Raw genomic sequence first — 17,659 nt, forward strand, 5'->3', positions numbered from 1 at the left:
TTATGGCATTAAAGGACCAGGGAACCCCTTTTATACCCATTTCGTGAGGTAAAACCCTTGGCAGACCCCTTTCTGCTTCCACTTCACGACATTAAAGGCCCGTGGGACCCCTTTTACACCCATTTTATGGGATTAAGGACTGAGGGACCCCTTTTACCCATTTTATGAGGTAAAACCATTGAGAGACCCCTTTCTGCTACCATTTCGTGAGGTAAAACCCTTGGCAGCCCCCTTTCTGCTTCCATTTCATGACATTAAAAGACCGAGGGACCCCTTTTACCCTCATTTTATGGGACTAGGGACTGAGGGACCCCTTTCACACCCATTTTATGAGGTAAAACTTTTGACAGACCCCCTCCAGCCGCCATTTCATGACATTCAGGGACCAGGGAACCCCTTTTACACCCATTTTATGAGGTAAAACCCTTGGCAGCCCCCTTTGTGCTTCCACTTCACGACATTAAAGGCCCGGGGGACCCCTTTCACACCCATTTTATGGGATTAAGGACTGAGGGACCCCTTTAACATCCAATTTATGAGGTAAAACTTTTGACAGACCCCCTTCAGCCGCCATTTCATGACATTAAAGGCCCGGGGGACCCCTTTCACACCCATTTTACGGGGTTATTACCTGCCCCCAGGCAGCGCTGGCAGAGGAGGTGCCCGCAGGAGGTGAGGCAGAAGCCGGCGCCCTCCTGGCGGTAGCAGCGGTTGCAGTGGAACCAGTCCGAGGGGGGGGGCGCCGCCATGGCCCCGGGCAGGGGGCGGGGCTAAAAAGGGCGGGAAGCGAGGGGGCGGGGCCTCAAAAGGGCGGGAAGGGCTGAGGGGGAGGGGGCGGGGCCTCAAAAGGGCGGGAAGCGCTGAGGAGAAAGGGCAGGGGGCGGCTCTGAGGGACGATAAAAAGGTGAGAAATGATTCAAATTATTATTAAAAAGGGGGAGAGGTGTCTAAATTACCATTAAAAAGGTTAAAAGCTTTTAAAGATATATTTAAATGTGGTAAAAAAATGTTTAAAAAACGGTTAAAAGTATGAGAAATGTTTAAATTACCGTTAAAAAGGCAAGAAACCTTTAAAATTGCCATCAAAGAGTGAGAAATGATTCAAATTGCCATTAAAAAGGGGGAGAGGTGTCTAAATTACCATTAAAAGGGTGAGAAACTCGTAAAAATATATTTAAATGTGGTAAAAATGTTTAAAAAACGGTTAAAAGCATGAGAAACGTTTAAATTACTGTTAAAAAGGCAAGAAACCTTTAAAATTACCATCAAAGAGCGAGAAATGATTCAAATTACCGTTAAGGAGGGGGAGAGGTGTTTAAAATTAGCATTAAAAGGGTGAGAAACTTTAAAAAATACATTTAAATGTGGTGGAAAATGTTTAAAACGCCGTTAAAAAGCATGAGAAACATTTAAATTACCATAAAAAAGGATAAGAAACATCTAAATTGCTGTTAAAAAGGTAAGAAACCTTTAAAGTTACCATTAAAAAGGTGAGAAACATTTAAAATTACTGTCAAAAGGGTGAAAAACTTGTAAAAATACATTTAAATGTGGTTTAAAAAGTTTAAAATGCCGTTAAAGAGCATGAGAAACATTTAAATTGCTGTTAAAAAGGTAAGAAACCTTTAGTGAGAAACCTTTAGTTTCCCCTAAAACCCCTCAAAAATCCCCAAATCCCTCAAAAGTTCCCCAATAAACCCCACAAAAATCCCATAATACCCAAAACCTCAATAAAAACTTAAAAAAATCCCCAAATCCCTCAAAATTTGCCCCTAAAATGCCTCAAAAATCCCAGTCCTCCCCAAACCCCAATAAACGCCTCAGAAATCCCCAAATCCCCCCAAATTTCCCCAGTAACCCCCAATAATATCGCATAATCCCTCCCAGAAACCCCTATAAACCCCAAATCTCTCAAATTTTCCCCAATAAACCCCTCAAAATTCCCCCATATCCCCAAAACCCCAATAAACCCCTCAAAAATCCCCAAATCCCTCAAATTTTCCCCAATAACCCCCTCAAAACGCCCTCAAGACCACCCCCAAAGAATAAAGCCCTGAAAACTCCCCAAATCCTTCAAAATTTGCCCCTAAAACACCTCAAAAATCCCAGAATCCCCACAAAAACCCAATAAACCCCTCAGAAATCCCTAAATCCCTCAAAATTTGCCCCTAAAACACCTCAAAAACCCCATAATCCCCCCAAAACCCCAATAAACCCCTCAAAAACCCCCAAATCCCTCAAATTTTCCCCAATAACGCCCCCAATATCCCACAATCCCCTGGGAACCCCACTAAACCCCAGGGGGGGCGGTGCCTCCCTTTAGCCCCGCCCCCTTCCCTCCCCCTAGTTTGGGCGGAAGTTCCCCTTCCGGACCCGGATGTGGGGCAAGAAAAGCCGGAAGTGTGGCTACATAGCCCGGAAGTGGGGGTTCTAAACCCGGAAGTGAGCCCCGGAAGTCCCGCAGAGGACGCGTCCTCACACCTTTGCCCTCTTTGTTTAGTCCCCGCCCCCCTGGCAGTGACGTCACGTCCGGCCCCGCCCCCCAGCAGAGGGGCGCGATGGCGTTGCTGGCCGGGAAGGTGGCGCTGGTCACCGCCGCCACCGATGGGTGAGGGCCCGGAATGCCCCCAACAGCCCTAATCCCCCATAATCCCCCATAATCCCCCGTAATCCCCCGTAATCCCCCGTAATCCCACCTCATAGTGACCCCATAACCCCCCATAATCCCCCATAGAGACCCCATAGCCCCCCATAGCCCCCCATAGGGACCCCGAAACCACCCCATAACCCCCCACATTGCCCCGTAATACCCCATAACGACCCCATAACAACCCCATAAACCCCCATATCCCCCCCCAGAACCCCAAATATCACCCCATAGTGGCCCCAAAGCCCCCCATATCACCACATAATGACCCCACATCCCCCTCATATTACCCCATAACCACCCCAACCCCCCATAATGACCCCATAATGACCCCACAATGACTCCATATCACCCCACAACCCCCCCATAACCCCCCATATCACCCCATAACCCCCCATAACGACCCCCTAACCCCCCCATAACCCCCCCTATCACCCCATAACCCCACATATTGCCCCATATTCCCCCCTAACCCCCCATAATGACCCCATAACCCCCCCAAACCCCCCCATAATGACCCCATATTGACCCCAGAACCCCCCCATATCACCCCTAACTCCCCACAATGACCCCATAATGACCCCATAACCCCCCATATCACCCCCTAACCCCCCCATAACCCCCCATATCCCCCCATAATGACCCCATATCCCCCCATAATGACCCCATATCACCCCCTAACCCCCCATATCCCCCCATAATGACCCCACAACCCCCCATATCACCCCATAACCCCCCATAATGACCCCATAATGACCCCATATCCCCCCCTATCCCCCCATATCCCCCCACAATGACCCCGTATCCCCCCCATATCCCCCCGTATCCCCCCGTATCCCCCCATAATGACCCCATATCCCCCCCATACCCCCCCATATCCCCCCATAACCCCCCCATATCCCCCCGTATCCCCCCATAATGACCCCGTATCCCCCCCATACGCCCCCCCACACCCCCCCAGGATCGGGCTGGCGGTGGCGGCGGCGCTGGGGGCGGCGGGGGCGCGGGTGGTGCTGAGCTCGCGGCGGGCCCCCCGGGTGGAGGCGGCCGTGGGGCAGCTGCGGGGCCGCGGCCTCGAGGCCACCGGGGTCGTCTGCCACGTGGGGCGGCCCCAAGACCGCCAGCGCCTGGTGCAGACGGTCAGCCGGGGGGGTTGTGGGGTCGGGGGGGGGGTTATGGGGTGGTTATGGGGTCGGGGGGGGGTTGTGGGGTGGGTGTGGGGCTGGGAGGGGGGCATGGGGGTGGAGATGTGGGGCTGGGAGGGGGTTATGGGGTCACGGGGAGGGGTTATGGGGGGTTATGGGGTGGTTTTGGGGTGGTTATGGGGCCAGGGGGGTTATGGGGTGGGTAAGGGGTTGTGGGGTGATGTGGGGCTGGGAGGGAGTTATAGGGTTGGGGGGGGTTATGGGGTGGTTATGGGGTCAGGGGGGGTGTGGGGCTGGAGATATGGGGCTGGGAGGGGGTTATGAGGTCACAGGGTGGGGTTATGGGGTGGTTTTGGGGTGGTTTTGGGGTGGTTATGGGGTTATGGGGTAGTTATGGGGCTGGGGGTGGTTATGGGGCTGGAGGGGTGCTATGGGGTTGGGGTGGCCCCACGGATCTCTGGGGTGCTGGGGGGCTTTTTTGGGGTCCCATGGCCCTATGAGGCACCCCACAGACTTATGGGGCACCCCACGGATCTATGGGGCGCTGTGGTAATCTATGGGATCTATGGGGCTCTATGGGGCTCCTATGGCCCTATGGGTCACTGTGTGGCCCCACGGCCCTATGGGGCACCCCACGGCCCTATGGGGCACCCCCCTGACCTATGGGGCGCCCCACTGATCTATGGGGCAGGCCCTGGACACGTACGGGGGCGTCGACATCCTGGTGTCCAACGCCGCCGTCAACCCCGTGATGGGCAGCGCCCTGGACGCCGAGGAGGAAGCCTGGGAGAAGGTGGCCCCGCCCCCTTCCCCTAAGCCCCGCCCCCTTTGTGTGACCACGCCCTGTTAGGCCCCGCCCCCCTGTTTTGTAACCACGCCCCTCAGATCTTCCAGGTGAACGTGACGGCGGCGGCCATGCTGGTCAAGCTGGTGGTGCCCCACATGGAGCGCAGGGGGTGAGGGCAAAGGGGGCGGGGCTTGGGGAAAAGGGGGCGGGGCCTGGAGGAGGTCAGGCTCCTCCCCGGTGACGCCTCATTGGTCTGTCGCGCAGGGGCGGGGCCATCGTGCTGGTGTCCTCGTTGGCCGGGTACATGCCCTTCCCGGTGAGTGGGGCGGGGCTTGAGGGAGGGGGAGGGGCTTAGTGGAGGGGGAGGGGCTTAAGGGAAGGGGGAGGGGCTTAGGGGGAGGGGAGGGGCTTAGGGGGAGGGGGATGGACGATGATGATGACGATGATGACGATGACAATGACATGGTAACGATGACGACGATGATGATGATGAAGATGATGATGAAGATAATGATAATGACGTGATGATGAGGATGAAGATGAAGATGAAGACAGTGACGTGATGATGAAGATGGAGATAACGATGATGATGATGATGAAGAAGATGAAGATGATGATGGACGAAGATTAAGATGGTGATGATGTGATGATGAGGATGAAGATGATGAAGATGAAAATGATAATGACACGATGATGAGGATGATGATGATGAAGATGAAGATGATGAAGATTAAGATGATGATGACGACGTGGTGATGAGGATGAAGATGATGAAGAGGATGATGATGATGATGACGTCATGATGAGGAAGATGAAGATGATGACGATGACACAATGATGAAGATGATGAAGATGATGTGATGATGATGAAGATGAAGATGATGAGGAAGATTAAGATAAAGATGATAATGACATGATGAAGAGGAAGATGAAGATGAAAATGATGATGATGACGAAGATGATGAAGATGATGTGATGATGAAGATGATGACAACAATGAAGATGATGAAGATGAAGAAAATGATGATGATGAAGAAGATGACGACAATGACGATGACAATGACAAAATGATGATGATCATTATGGGATGGCCATTAGGGGATGGCGAGAATTAATTACGGGATGGTGATAATTAATTATGGGATGTCAATTAATTAATTACATGATGCCAATAATTAATTATGGGATGGAATTATGGGATGGATGGCGACGGAATAACGACGATGATGACAACGATGACGATGACAATGATGGAATGATGATGATAATTACGGAATAGCAATTAGGGGATGGCAATAATTAATTACAGGACGTCTATAATTAATTACGGGACGTCTATAATTAATTACGGGCTGTTAATTAATTAATTACGGGCTGTAATTATGGGATGGACGGCGACTACGGGACGGCGCCGACACCGCTAACACCCCCCACAACCCCGACAACCCCGACGCTAATTACGGGCTAATTACCATAACGGGCTAACTTGCTGCTGATGACGTGACGATGACGTCACGCTGACGTCACGCTGACGTCACCGCGCAGGCGCTGGGCCCCTACAGCGTGAGCAAGGCGGCGCTGCTGGGGCTGCTGAAGGCGCTGGCCCCGGAGCTGCGGCCCCGCGGCGTCCGCATCAACGCCGTCGCCCCCGGCCTCGTCCGGACGCGCTTCAGCGCCGCGGTGAGGGGGCGGGGCCTGAGGGAGGGGGCGGGGCCTAAAGGGGGCGTGGTCGGAGGGGCGTGGTCTGAGGGGGAGGGGCTTAGATCCTGTAGTGGTTTGTTGGGGTGGGGGTTATCAGGGGGTGGGTTATTGGGGGGTGTTTTTTTGGGGTGTGGCCTAATGAAGGGGGCGTGGTCTGATGGGTGTGGTCCTAGTGGGCGGGGCTTAAATGGTGTAATGGGTTATTGGGGGGTGGTTTTTTTTGGGGTTTGGCCTAATGAGGGGGGGTGTGTGGCCTAAAGGGGGCGTGGCCTAATGGGGAGTGGCTTAAAAGGGGCGTGGTCTGAGGGGTGTGGTCTGAGTGGGAGGGGCTTAAATGGTGTAATGGGTTATTGGGGTGTGGGTTATCGGGGATGGGTTATTGGGGTGTGGCCTAATGAAGTGGGTGTGGCTTGAAAGGGGGCGGAGCCTGAAGGGGTGTGGCTAAACGGGCGTGGTTTAAAGACTGGGAGGGGCTTGGTGGTGGGCGTGGCTTGGTCTCAGGTGGGGATTACGGGGTGGGAAGGGGATTGGGTGGAGCCTACAGGGTGGGGGGGTAGTGGGCGTGGCCTAACGATAACGGGCGTGGCCTAACGGTGGTGGGCGTGGCCATGACGTCACCACTTTGCCTCACAGCTGTGGGAGGACGAGGAGCGCTGCCAGGCAGTGATGAGCAAAATGGGCATCGACAGGTGGGCGGGGCCAAACCCAAGGGGGCGTGGCCAAGATCCCAAGGGGGCGTGGTTAACCCCAGCCACGCCCCCTTTTGCCCCTCCCCTCCCCCAGGCTGGGGACGCCGTCGGACGTGGCCTCGGTGGTGACCTTCCTGTGCTCGCCCGCCGCCTCCTACGTGGTCGGGGAGACCGTGGTGGTGGCCGGGGGCGCCCCCTCCCGCCTCTAGGGGGGCTTTGGGGGCGTTTCGGGCGGTTTTGGGGCCATTTCGGGTGGATTCGGGGCGTTTCGCCGCCAATAAAACCCCCTCTGATTGGCCTAATGGCTCGGGGACAAGATGGCGGCCCCCATGGGGCACTGTGGGGGCCGCCATTTTGTGTGTGTGGGGGGAGGAGGTGAGGAGGGGCAAGATGGCGGCGCCCAGTGGGGGCAGCCATCTTGGGGCCTACCCTTGGTGTCAATGGGGGTGGGCAGCCATCTTGTCCCCATGGGGGCAGCCATCTTGGGGCTGTTGCCATAGCAACGGTGAGGGCTGGGCGGCCATTTTGGGACCTGGCAGCCCTCTTGGTGCTGTTGCTGTGGCAACCCGGAGGGCGTGGCAGCCATGTTGGAAGCTGGCAGCCATCTTAGGGCCTGGCAGTCATTGTTTGACTATCACCATGGCAACCCTGAAGGCCTGGCAGCCATATTGGAACCTGGCAGGCATCTTAGGGCCATCCCCATGGCAACCATGATGCCCTGGCAGCCATCTTGGCTCCTGGCAGCCATCCTTTCCCCATCCCCATGGCAACCTTGATGCCCAGGCGGCCATCTTGCCTCCTGGCATCCCCAATTAGCCCCATTAATTAACCCCAGCACTAACGATCCTCTCCCAACGCAGCCTTTATTCGGGGGGGGTCGGGGCTCAGCGCCTCCTCCGGCCACCTGCAGGAAGGAGGACAGACGAGATGAGGCAGCAGCGCCACGAGGAGCGGCGCCGCCACCCGCAGGGGCTGCTGGGATCCTGGAGGACTCACCCCGCCGCCGGCCCCTCCCCCTCTTGGCCAGCGTCTTCCTCCTCTTGGGCGCCACCTGTAAGGAGGGGGGGGGGGGGAGGGGGGTGAGAGGGGGCACCCATGGGTGCTGGGGGGGGCGGGGAGGGTCTCGGGGGGCTCCCACCTGCTCGGGGGCTCCCAGCAGGGCGGGGGCGGCTCCAAAATGGGTGATGGAGTCCAGGGGGGGCGCCCCCAGGGCCCGGCGGCGCCGCTGCGCCCGCTGCTGCCGCGTCTCGGCCAGCCGCACCAGCAGGGACTCCTCCAGGCGGGTCCTGGGGGGCGGGGCCTGGCGTCAGGTGGCGGGGCTTGGTGCCCGGGGGGCGTGGTTTAAGGATAGAGGGCGTGGCCTGCGAGGGGAGTGGGCTGGGAGGGGGTGTGGGCCTATAGGGTGGTGGAGTGGGAGGGGAAAGGGGGCGTGGCTTAAAGAGGTGTAGCATAAATGGGTGTGGTCTGCGTGGGCGTGGCCTTCAGGGGTGGGGTTAGAAGAGAGGGGGCGTGGCTTGGTGGTGGGCGTGGTCTAAAGGGAGGGGTGTGGCCTCAATCTCCTCCCTCCCCTTTGTGCTATACAGGGAGGGGGCGTGGTCTTGAAAAGGGGGTGTGGCTTTTAAAGGGGGCGTGGTCTGGTTGGTGTATAACAGTGGGCGTGGCTTAATGAAAGGGGTGTGGCTTCCCGAGGGGCGTGGCCTCTAGTCCTTAGCCCTCCCCCCTCCATCTTTCCTATAAGGGAAGTAGGGTAACGAAAGGGCGTGGCCTTAATGTATGGGCGTGGCTTACAGAAAAGGGGCGTGGCCTAAAGGGGCGTGGCCTTGAGGGAGGGGGCGTGGCCTGTGGGCACCCCCAGCCTCAACCTCCCCCCCATAGGGCAGGGAAATGGACCTACAGATGCCATACATGGAGCAGGGGGCGGAGCTACGTGGCAAGGGGCGGGGCTGAAGGTCTGGGGGCGTGGCCTGCTCACCGCTGCTCCTCCTCCCGCGAGGGGCGGAGCCCGTTGGCCCCGCCCACCTCCTCGGGGGCGTCGCCCAGCTCCTCCCGCAGCTCCCGCACCAGGGCGCTGCCCAGGGCCCGGCGCCGCGCTGCCGCCAGCGCCCGCTGCTCCCGCTCAGGGCCCGCCTCGTCTGGGATTAGGGCGGGATTGAGGGGGATTAGGCGGGATTAGAGGGGATTAGAGGGGTCGGGGAGGGGCTGGGGAGGGATTAGGGGGGACAATGAAGGAATTATGGAGGCATTATGGGGAATAAGGGCGAGATTAAGGGGGATTAGGGGGGATTAGGCGGGATTATGGGGGTCGGGAAGGGGCTGGGGAGGGATTAGGGGAGGGTTACGGGGGACAATGAAGGAATTATGGAGGGATTATGGGGAATAAAGGTGGGATTAAGGGGGATTAGGGGGGTCGGGGAAGGATTATGGGGCATTAGGTGGAATTATGGAGGGATCATGGGGAATAAGAGAGGGTTTGGGCGGATTAGAGGGGATTATGGGGCATTAGAAGAGATTATGGAGGGATTAGGATGGATTAGAGTGGAAAATGAAGGAATTATACAGGGATTATAGGGAATAAGGGTGGAATTAGGGGGATTATTGCAGGATTAGGGGGATTAAAGACGGGTTGTGGGGATTAGGGTGGCAGTATCGGGGGATTGGGAATAAAAATGGAGGAATTAGGGGGATTATGGGAGGATTAGGGGTATTTTGGGGGAAAATTGAGGAATTTCAGAGGGATTATGAACGATTAGGGTGGGATTATAGGGAAAGAGTGGGATTATGTAGATTTTGAGGGAAAACAGGGATTATTGGGAGTTTGGGGGCATTATGGGGCGTTTAGGGAGAAAATACAAGGATTAAGGAAGAATAATGGGGAATTTAAGGGGGATTTGGGGGTGTAATGAAGGATTATGGATGGATTACGGGGGATTAAGGAGAGATTAGGTGGGATTATGCGGGATTAGGCTTACCGTACTGCACGGGCACGAGGCGGGGGGGCACGTAGCGCCGCCCGCCCCCCAGCCCCGGGGCCTTCGTCGCGCTCGGCCCCTCCTCATCCTCCTCCTCCTCCTCCTCTTCATCCTAGGAACCCCAAAAACCCCCAAAATTGACCCAAAACCCCCCAAAAATCGATCAAACCCCCCCAAAATTGACCAAAATCCCCCCAATCCCCCCCAAAACCTCCCCCTGCTCACCCCCATGTTGCCGGGCTGGGGCCGGAAGCGCAGCGGGTCGTTGGCTCCTGGGGGTGATTGACAGCTGTCAATCAAGCGTCCGCCAGCGGGACTTTTTGGGGCAAATCTAAGGGATTTTGGGGTTCAGGGGGAGGGGATTTTTGGGGTGAATTCGGGGGATTTTGGCCCACCCGGCGCCCCGGCGGCGGCCGCCCGCAGCAGCTTGTCCAGGTGGTAGCGCAGGCGCAGCTCCATGGGGCGCGACTTCTCCAGCACCTAAACGGCCAGAATTCACCCCAAAAACCACCCCTGTGAGGCCACGCCCCCTTTGCTCGAAGGCACGCCTCTTTCCCCGAAGCCACGCCCACCCGTTAGGCCACGCCCTTTCCGTAAAGCCACGCCCCCTCCCCCTCAATCAGCACTGGGGCTATTGGGTCCCTCCCTATACCTCAAGGCCACGCCCCCTTTGTGGAAACCACGCCCACCTCAGGCCACGCCCCCGGTTCAGACCACACCCTCCCACCAGGCCATGCCCTCTGCATGAAGCCACGCCCCCTTTTAACCCTTTAAGGGCTGGTTAACCCCCCACCCCCACAGCGTAACAGCCAATCCCAGCCTCCTTTTCCAGGCTCCTCCCCCTATAGGCCCCGCCCCTTCACTAGACCACGCCCCCAGACATAACCACGCCCCCTTTTTTTCCCCTTTAAGAGCTGGTTAACCCCCCACACCCCGCCCCTACCCATGATATATCAGCCAATCCTGACCTCCTGCACCAAGCCCCGCCCACACAGGCTCCGCCTACCTCATAGGCCACACCCCTCGATCAGACCACGCCCCTTTTCTCTAGCCACGCCCCCCTTTTAACCCTTTAAGGGCCCTTTTAACCCTTTAAGGGCCACTTAATGCATCTCCTACCTACCCCCACCCCCGCTATATCGGCCAATCCCAGCCTCCCCTCTCAGGCCCCGCCCCCCACAGGCCCCGCCCCCTCCCGTAGGCCCCGCCCCCTCACCAGGCGTGTCTCCAGCAGGCGGGGCAGGGCCGGCAGCGCCCCCAGGGCCCCCCCCTGGCACTTGGTGGCCAGCAGCAGCCCCAGGTCCCCCAGGTACTGCAGCAGCGCCTGCGCCCGCACCCCCAGCAGGGACAGGCCCTGGGGGGGCGAAAAGGCACCGAAATCACCCCAAAACACGGCCAAACAACACAAATCCCAACCAAATTAAACCAAATCCCAACCAAAGGAACACAAATCCCCCCCAAAGAACCCAAATCCCACCCAAATCACCCTGAAACCCACTCCAAAGAACCCAAATCCCTCCCAATTCCCCCCAAAATCCCTCCCAAACCCCCAACAGCCTTCAATTCCCCCTGAAGACCCCCAAAATCCCCCCCAAAACCTCCCAATTCCTCCTCAAGACCCCCAAGATCCCCCAATTCCCCCTTAAGACTCCCAAAATCTCCCAATTCCTCCCCAAACACCCCAAATTCCCCCCGAAGACCTGCCAAATCCCCCCAATTCCCCCCCAAGACCCCCAAAATCCCCCCAAAACCCCTCAATTCCCCCTCAAGACGCTCAAAACTCCCCCAAATCCCCCCCAAGACCCCCAAACCGCCCCCAAATCCCCTCCAACCCCCCCAATTTCCCCTCAAGACCCCCCAAATTCCCCCTAAAACCTCCAAAGTCCCCTGAATTCCCCCCAAACCCCCCCCATTCCCCCTCATGACCCCCAAATTCCCCCTGAAAACACCCAATATCCTCCTAATTCCCCCCAAACCTCTCCCATTCCCCCTCAGGACCCCAAAACCCCCCGAATTCACCCCAAATTCCCCCCCCAGTACCTTGTCCGTGCGGAGCTCCCCGCCCCGCAGCCTCCTCAGCAGCCCCCGGCCGTGCTCCGTCACCGCCGCCACCTGTGGGAGGGGGGGGGAAAAACACCCATTTTGGGGCCATTTCGGGCCTTTTTGGGGTCCCGGGAACCCTCCCGAGGCGGTTTTGGGGCGATTTGGGCCGGTTTTGGGGCCGCACCTGTTCCCTCAGCGCCCCCAGCAGCGCCACGGCCTCCGCCACCTCCGCCATCTTGCGGCCGCCTCTGAGGGGGATTGCGGCGGCCAATCAGAGCGCGCCGCCGTGGCCGCTGAACCAATCAGGACGCGCCGCTGCGGCCGCTGGGCCAATGGGAGGGCGAGCCGGGCGGGGAGGGTCCCGCCCACTTCGCCTCACGGCAGCGCGTGGGGAGGGCGGGGATCAAAGAGGCGGAGGAACCAGTGGGAGGGCAGAGGGCGGTGATTGACGCACAGATTGACCAATGGGAAGCGGAGGCGGGAAGTGCCTCGCAGCGCGTGTGGGGGCGGAGACGAACGAGGCGAAGCGACCAATGGGAGTGCGGGGTGAAGTGATTGACGCGCGGCTCGACCAATGGGGTGCGGAGGCGGGAAACGCCTCAGAGGGGAAGGGGCTGAGGGTCCTGAGGGGGCTCAGAGACCCCAAACCCCCCTCAGGTACCACAAAGCCCTCCAGAAAGCCCCCAAAATCCCCCAAAATCCTCCCAAAATCCCCCATAGAGCCCCCTCAGACCCCATAACCCATCCCTAGACCCCCCCAAGACCCCCATAAGCCCCCAAAATTCCCCCACAACCCCCCCGGGACCCCTTAAACCCCCCCATAATCCCCCCAAACCCCCCCTAGGACCCCAAAAAACCGCAAATCCCCCCATAATTCCCCCAAATCTCCCCCAAAACCCCCTCTAGAACCCCTTAAACCCCCCCCATAACCCCTCCAAATCCCCCAAAACCCCCCAATTCCCCCCCAAAAAACACCCCATTTCCACTTTTCTTCCCCCATAACCCCCTGTAGGACCCCAAAAACCCCCAATTCCCCCCAAAAAACCCCAATCCCCCCCCAAAAAACCCAATTTCTTCCTTCTCTCTTTTTATTCTCAACCGCGGGGGGGGGAGGGCGGGGAGGGGCCGGGTCGGGTGGGCGGGGCCGAGAGGGGGCGGGGGCGCGAGGCGAGGGGCGCGGCCGTGGCGATTTTGGGTGGAAAAAGGCTGTTTTTGGGGCCGTTCAGCGGCGCCCCCCCCGGTCCCTCAGGGGGGTGCTGCGGCTGCGGCTGCGGCGCTTGGGGGGGTCCCGGCGGGAGGGGGGGGGGCGGGGCCGAGGAGGAGGAGGAGGGGGCGGAGCCGGGGGCGGAGCCTTGCGAGGAGGGCGGGGGGGGCGGCGGGGGGGGCGGGGGCGGAGGGGGGCGGTCCCGCGAGCTGGCCCCGCCCCCGGCCCCGCCCCGCTTGGCGCTGGCCCCGCCCCCCCGCAGCCGCTGCTCCTCCTCCTCCTGCTCCTTGCGCCGCCGCTCCCGCTCCCGGGCCCGGGCCGCTCGCTCCGCCTGCTTCTGGATGAACTGGGGGGAAAGGGGCGGGGCCTGCGGTCAGGCACGCCCACCGAGAGGGCACGCCCACCCCGGGGCACGCCCAGCCGGCCTAGGCCCCGCCCACCAGCTTTAAACCACGCCCAACCCAATACAACACACTCAGATCCAGAGTTAGCGTGGGAGTAGGGGCGCAAAGAGGCCACGCCCACCTCGTAGCCACGCCCACAAGATGGCCACACCCACCGTAGACCATGCCCACAAACCCTACGTCACGCCCACCCCCTCAAAACCCCGCCCACCCCCCTACAACCCGCTTAGATCCAGGGTTAGGGTGACACCAGGGGCACAAAGAGGCCCCGCCCACCTCGTAGCCACGCCCCCAAGCCTCCACGCCCACCTTAGGCCCCTCCCACAAACATCAGACCACGCCCATTAGCTTTAGGCCACGCCCACCCCCCTAAAACCCATTCCAACCCCTTTAGATACAGGGTTAGGAGGGGGGTGGGAACACAAAGAGGCCACGCCCACCCCGTAGACACGCCCCCCAAGTCGCCACGCCCACCCCAGGCCACGCCCAGCACCCACAAGCCACGCCCATTCCCTCCAAACCCCGCCCACCCCCCTTATACAGAAGCACTTGGAGGGAGCACAAAGGGGAAGCCCCGCCCATTCGGAGCCACGCCCACCCCCGTGACCACGACCGCTGGCTATAACCACGCCCCTTTAATAACCACGCCCACTTCCCTAGACCACGCCCCCTCCCTTTAAGCCACGCCCCCTCCCCTTAAAGCCCCAGCGTGCCTTCCCCTCACGCCCCCTTTCGGGAGGCCCCGCCCACGCTGCAACCCCGCCCATTGTCCGAGGCCACGCCCCTTCGGTGTGACCCCGCCCCCGAGGCCCCGCCCACCTGGCTGTCGGTGAGCGGCAGCCAATAGATGCAGGGCGCCGCCTTGGTCTTGCGGAAGAGGTCGTCCAACAGCTTGGCCGGGGGCTCCTCGGGCGGCTTCTCTGGGGGCGGGGCCTCGTCAGGACACGCCCCCTTCTCCACTGAGCCCCGCCCACAGCCATAAACCCCGCCCCTTTCCCTTTAGCCCCGCCCCTTTCCCTTTTAGCCCCACCCCTTTCCCTTTATAGCCCGATTCTATCCTTCCAAGCCCCGCCCACCTCCACTTAAACCCCGCCCCCTCCACCCTCAGCCCCTCCCCTATTCATTTAGCCACGCCCCTCGCCCTTTAGCCCCTCCCATTTCTTTAGCCCCTTTCCCCGTACCCTCCTCCCTTTCCCGCCCCTTTAAGCCCCTCCCACCCCCTTTAACCCCTCCCCTTCCCTTTAAGCCCCGCCCCTTCTTCATTAACCCCTCCCCTACCCCTTTTAGCCCCTCCCCCTTTCCCATTAAGCCCCACCCCTTCGAGCCATCTCTTTAAGCCCCTCCCCTTTTCCTTAGGCCCCTCCCCTTCCCCATGAACCCCGCCCCCTTCCCTTAAGCCCCACCCCTTCCATTTAACCCCTCCCTCAAGCCCCACCCCCTCCCCTTAGGCCCCTCCCCTCCCCTTCAGCCCCCCTCCCCAAGCCCCGCCCCTTCCCTCAAGCCCCTCCCCATAAGCCCCGCCCCTTCCCATAAGCCCCGCCCCTCACCTCTCTTCTCCGCCCTCCCCTCCCGTGGGCGTGGCCTCTCCCTGTCCCCTCCGCGCTGGGGGCGTGGCCGTGCCCCTCCCCCTGCGGCTCCTCCTCCAGCCCCGCCCCCTCCGGCGGCCGAGTGGGCGGAGCCTCCCCCTCCTCCGCCGTGGTGGTGGTGGTGGGCGTGGCCTCCGGGCTCGGGGGCGGGGCTTGGCGAGCGGGGGGGCGGGGCCTTGTCGCGGTCCCACTCCCGCTCCCCCCGCGCCCGCTCCCGCCGGGCCTGGGCCCGCTCGCGCTCCGCCCTCAGCCCCGCCCCCCCCGGGACAGGCCCCGCCCCCCCGCCGCCCGGCCCCGCCCCCCCGCCCCCGCCCCGCCCCAGGTGGGAGGGGTGGGGGGCCAGGGGGGAGGGGGCGGAGCCTGCGCTGCCCGGCCCCGCCCACGAGGTGTCGGAGGGGAGGCCCCGGTGGAAGTCCAGCTGGGGGGGGAGGGGAAAGGGGCGGGGTTAGAGGGGGGCACGCCCCCCAAGGGTGGCTCCGCCCACTGGGGAGTGCAGGGGGACCCCATAGGGACCCATAGGGACCCCCCAGCCCCATAAGTGCCCCATAGAGACCCCATAGAGCCCCATAGGGACCCATAGAGACCCCAAAACCACCCCATAGCACCCCATAACTGCCCCATAACCCCCCATAACCCCCCCATATCCCCCTATAACCCCCCATACCCACCCCAAATCCCCCCCAAATCCCCCCATATCCCCCCAAATCCCCCCATAACCACCCCATATCCCCCCATAGCACCCCACAGAGACCCCATAGCCACCCCATAGCGCCCCACAACCACCCCATAACCCCCCATATCCCCCCAAATCCCCCCATACCCACCCCATAACCCCCCATATCCCCCCCAAATCCCCCCATAACCCCCCCATATCCCCCTATAACCCCCCCATATCCCCCCATAACCCCCCATATCCCCCCATATCCCCCCCAGAGACCCCAAATCCCCCCCAAATCCCCCTATAACCCCCCCAAATCCCCCCCCGCCCCCCCCACCTCGTCCTGCTCGGCGAAGTCGGCCGCCAGCAGCTTGGGGTTGGACTGGGGCCACTTCACCCCGTGCAGGGCGTTCCGCGTGGCCACAGCCTCCTCCACCGACGAGTACTGCGGGACACCCAAAAACAGGGTCAGGACCCCGAAACACCCCGAAAACACCCCAAAAACAGGGTCAGAACCCCAAAAACACCCCCAAAACACCCCAAAACAGAGTCAGAACCACAGAAACACCACAAAAACGCCATAAATACCCCCAAAATACCCTGAAACAGAGTCAGAACCCCAAAACCACCCCGAAAACACCATAAATACCCCAAAAACACTCCAAAAACAGAGTCAGAACCCCAAAAACGCCCCCAAAACACCCCAAAAACAGCGTTAGAACCCCCAAAACACACCGGAAACACCAAAAATGCCCCCAAAACACCCCCAAAATATCCCATAACACCCCAAAAACACCATATACAGCCGATAACTGCCCCAAAAACACCCCAAAAACACCATAAGGACCCCAATAACCCCCCAATGACCCCCTAATCCCCTAATAATCCCCTAATCCCCTAGTAATCCCCTAATCTGACCGTGACATAGCAGTGGGACTTGATCCTGTCTATCCAGAAGCCCCCAGAGTGACCCCAAATGACCCCAGAATGACCCCATATGACCCCATAGCCCCCCCAATGACCCCAATGACCCCCTAATCCCATAATAATCCCGTATTAATCCCCTAATCTCACCGTGACATAGCAGTGGGACTTGATCCTGTCTATCCAGAAGCCGTCCTCCCGCAGGGTCCCGGTGCGGCCCAGCAGCTCCTTCAGCTGCCCCAGCGTGAACGGACGCACCTGGGGCAAAGAAATTCACCTTTTTTAGGGCTTTTCACCCCAAAAGCCAGGCCCCCGACCCCTCCGACCCTACTGGGGGAGGTTCCGACACCCCCAGGCCCCGTTTTAGGGGTTCCAGACCCAAAAATCCCCATTTTAGGGCTTCAAGACCCCAAAATCCCGTTTTTCAGAGTCTGAAAACCCCCCAAAAACCCCAAATCCCTCAGGTTTGGACTCCCAAGACTCAAAAATCCCCATTTTTGGAGTGCCGAGACACCAAAAACCCCCAAAAGCCCCAATTTTAGGAGTTTTGAGACCCCACAGACCCCATTTTAGGGGTTCCAGACCCAAAAATCCCCACTTTAGGGCTGTCCAGACCCCAAAATCCCCATTTTTGGATCCAAAAAAACCCAAATCCCTAATTTTTAGACTCCCAAGACTCAAAAATCCCCATTTTTGGAGTCCCGAGACACCAAAAACCCCCAAAATCCCCAGTTTTAGGGATTCCAGACCCCCAAATCCCCATTTTTGGATCCAAAACCCCCAAATCCCTCATTTTAAGGGTTTTTAAACCCCCAAATCCCCATCTTTGGAGTCTAAAGACCCCCCAAAAAAACCCCAAATCCCTCATTTTTGGACTCCCCAGACCCAAAAACCCCCAAATT

The 17,659-nt window shown here is 59.4% G+C and overlaps 3 protein-coding genes across 3 annotated transcripts in view; 1 reads left to right on the forward strand and 2 right to left on the reverse strand.

The window, feature by feature from the left end:
• Positions 1-2,489: 2,489 nt before the first annotated feature.
• LOC309888333 (dehydrogenase/reductase SDR family member 4-like) lies at positions 2,490-7,267 on the forward strand. The gene is made up of 8 exons (XM_082780585.1): positions 2,490-2,608; positions 3,609-3,786; positions 4,484-4,585; positions 4,678-4,748; positions 4,844-4,895; positions 6,125-6,259; positions 6,914-6,969; positions 7,064-7,267. The coding sequence occupies exons 1-8, from the start codon at positions 2,559-2,561 to the stop codon at positions 7,176-7,178; spliced, it is 759 nt and encodes a 252-aa protein (XP_082636711.1). The 5' UTR covers positions 2,490-2,558; the 3' UTR covers positions 7,179-7,267.
• A 111-nt stretch (positions 7,268-7,378) lies between these two features.
• Positions 7,379-12,473, reverse strand: NGDN (neuroguidin). The gene is made up of 10 exons (XM_082780584.1): positions 12,166-12,473; positions 11,979-12,050; positions 11,155-11,292; positions 10,334-10,418; positions 10,164-10,210; positions 9,939-10,050; positions 8,942-9,101; positions 8,108-8,255; positions 7,966-8,020; positions 7,379-7,873 (listed from the first exon to the last, which is right to left on the reverse strand). The coding sequence occupies exons 1-10, from the start codon at positions 12,214-12,216 to the stop codon at positions 7,854-7,856; spliced, it is 888 nt and encodes a 295-aa protein (XP_082636710.1). The 5' UTR covers positions 12,217-12,473; the 3' UTR covers positions 7,379-7,853.
• Positions 12,474-13,061: 588 nt separating this feature from the next.
• Positions 13,062-17,659, reverse strand: part of ACIN1 (apoptotic chromatin condensation inducer 1) — a 17,798-nt gene continuing 13,200 nt past the window's right edge. The window contains exons 10-14 of the mRNA XM_082780407.1: positions 16,908-17,015; positions 16,171-16,278; positions 15,137-15,593; positions 14,409-14,509; positions 13,062-13,531 (exon numbers count right to left, since the gene is read on the reverse strand). Coding sequence (XP_082636533.1) covers positions 13,076-13,531; positions 14,409-14,509; positions 15,137-15,593; positions 16,171-16,278; positions 16,908-17,015 — 1,230 coding nt within the window. The 3' untranslated portion in view covers positions 13,062-13,075. The remainder of the gene's footprint in view (positions 13,532-14,408; positions 14,510-15,136; positions 15,594-16,170; positions 16,279-16,907; positions 17,016-17,659) is intronic.

Source organism: Aythya marila, assembly GCF_965140915.1.
Source record: "Aythya marila genome assembly, chromosome: 28".
Classification (NCBI taxonomy): Eukaryota; Metazoa; Chordata; class Aves; order Anseriformes; family Anatidae; genus Aythya; species Aythya marila.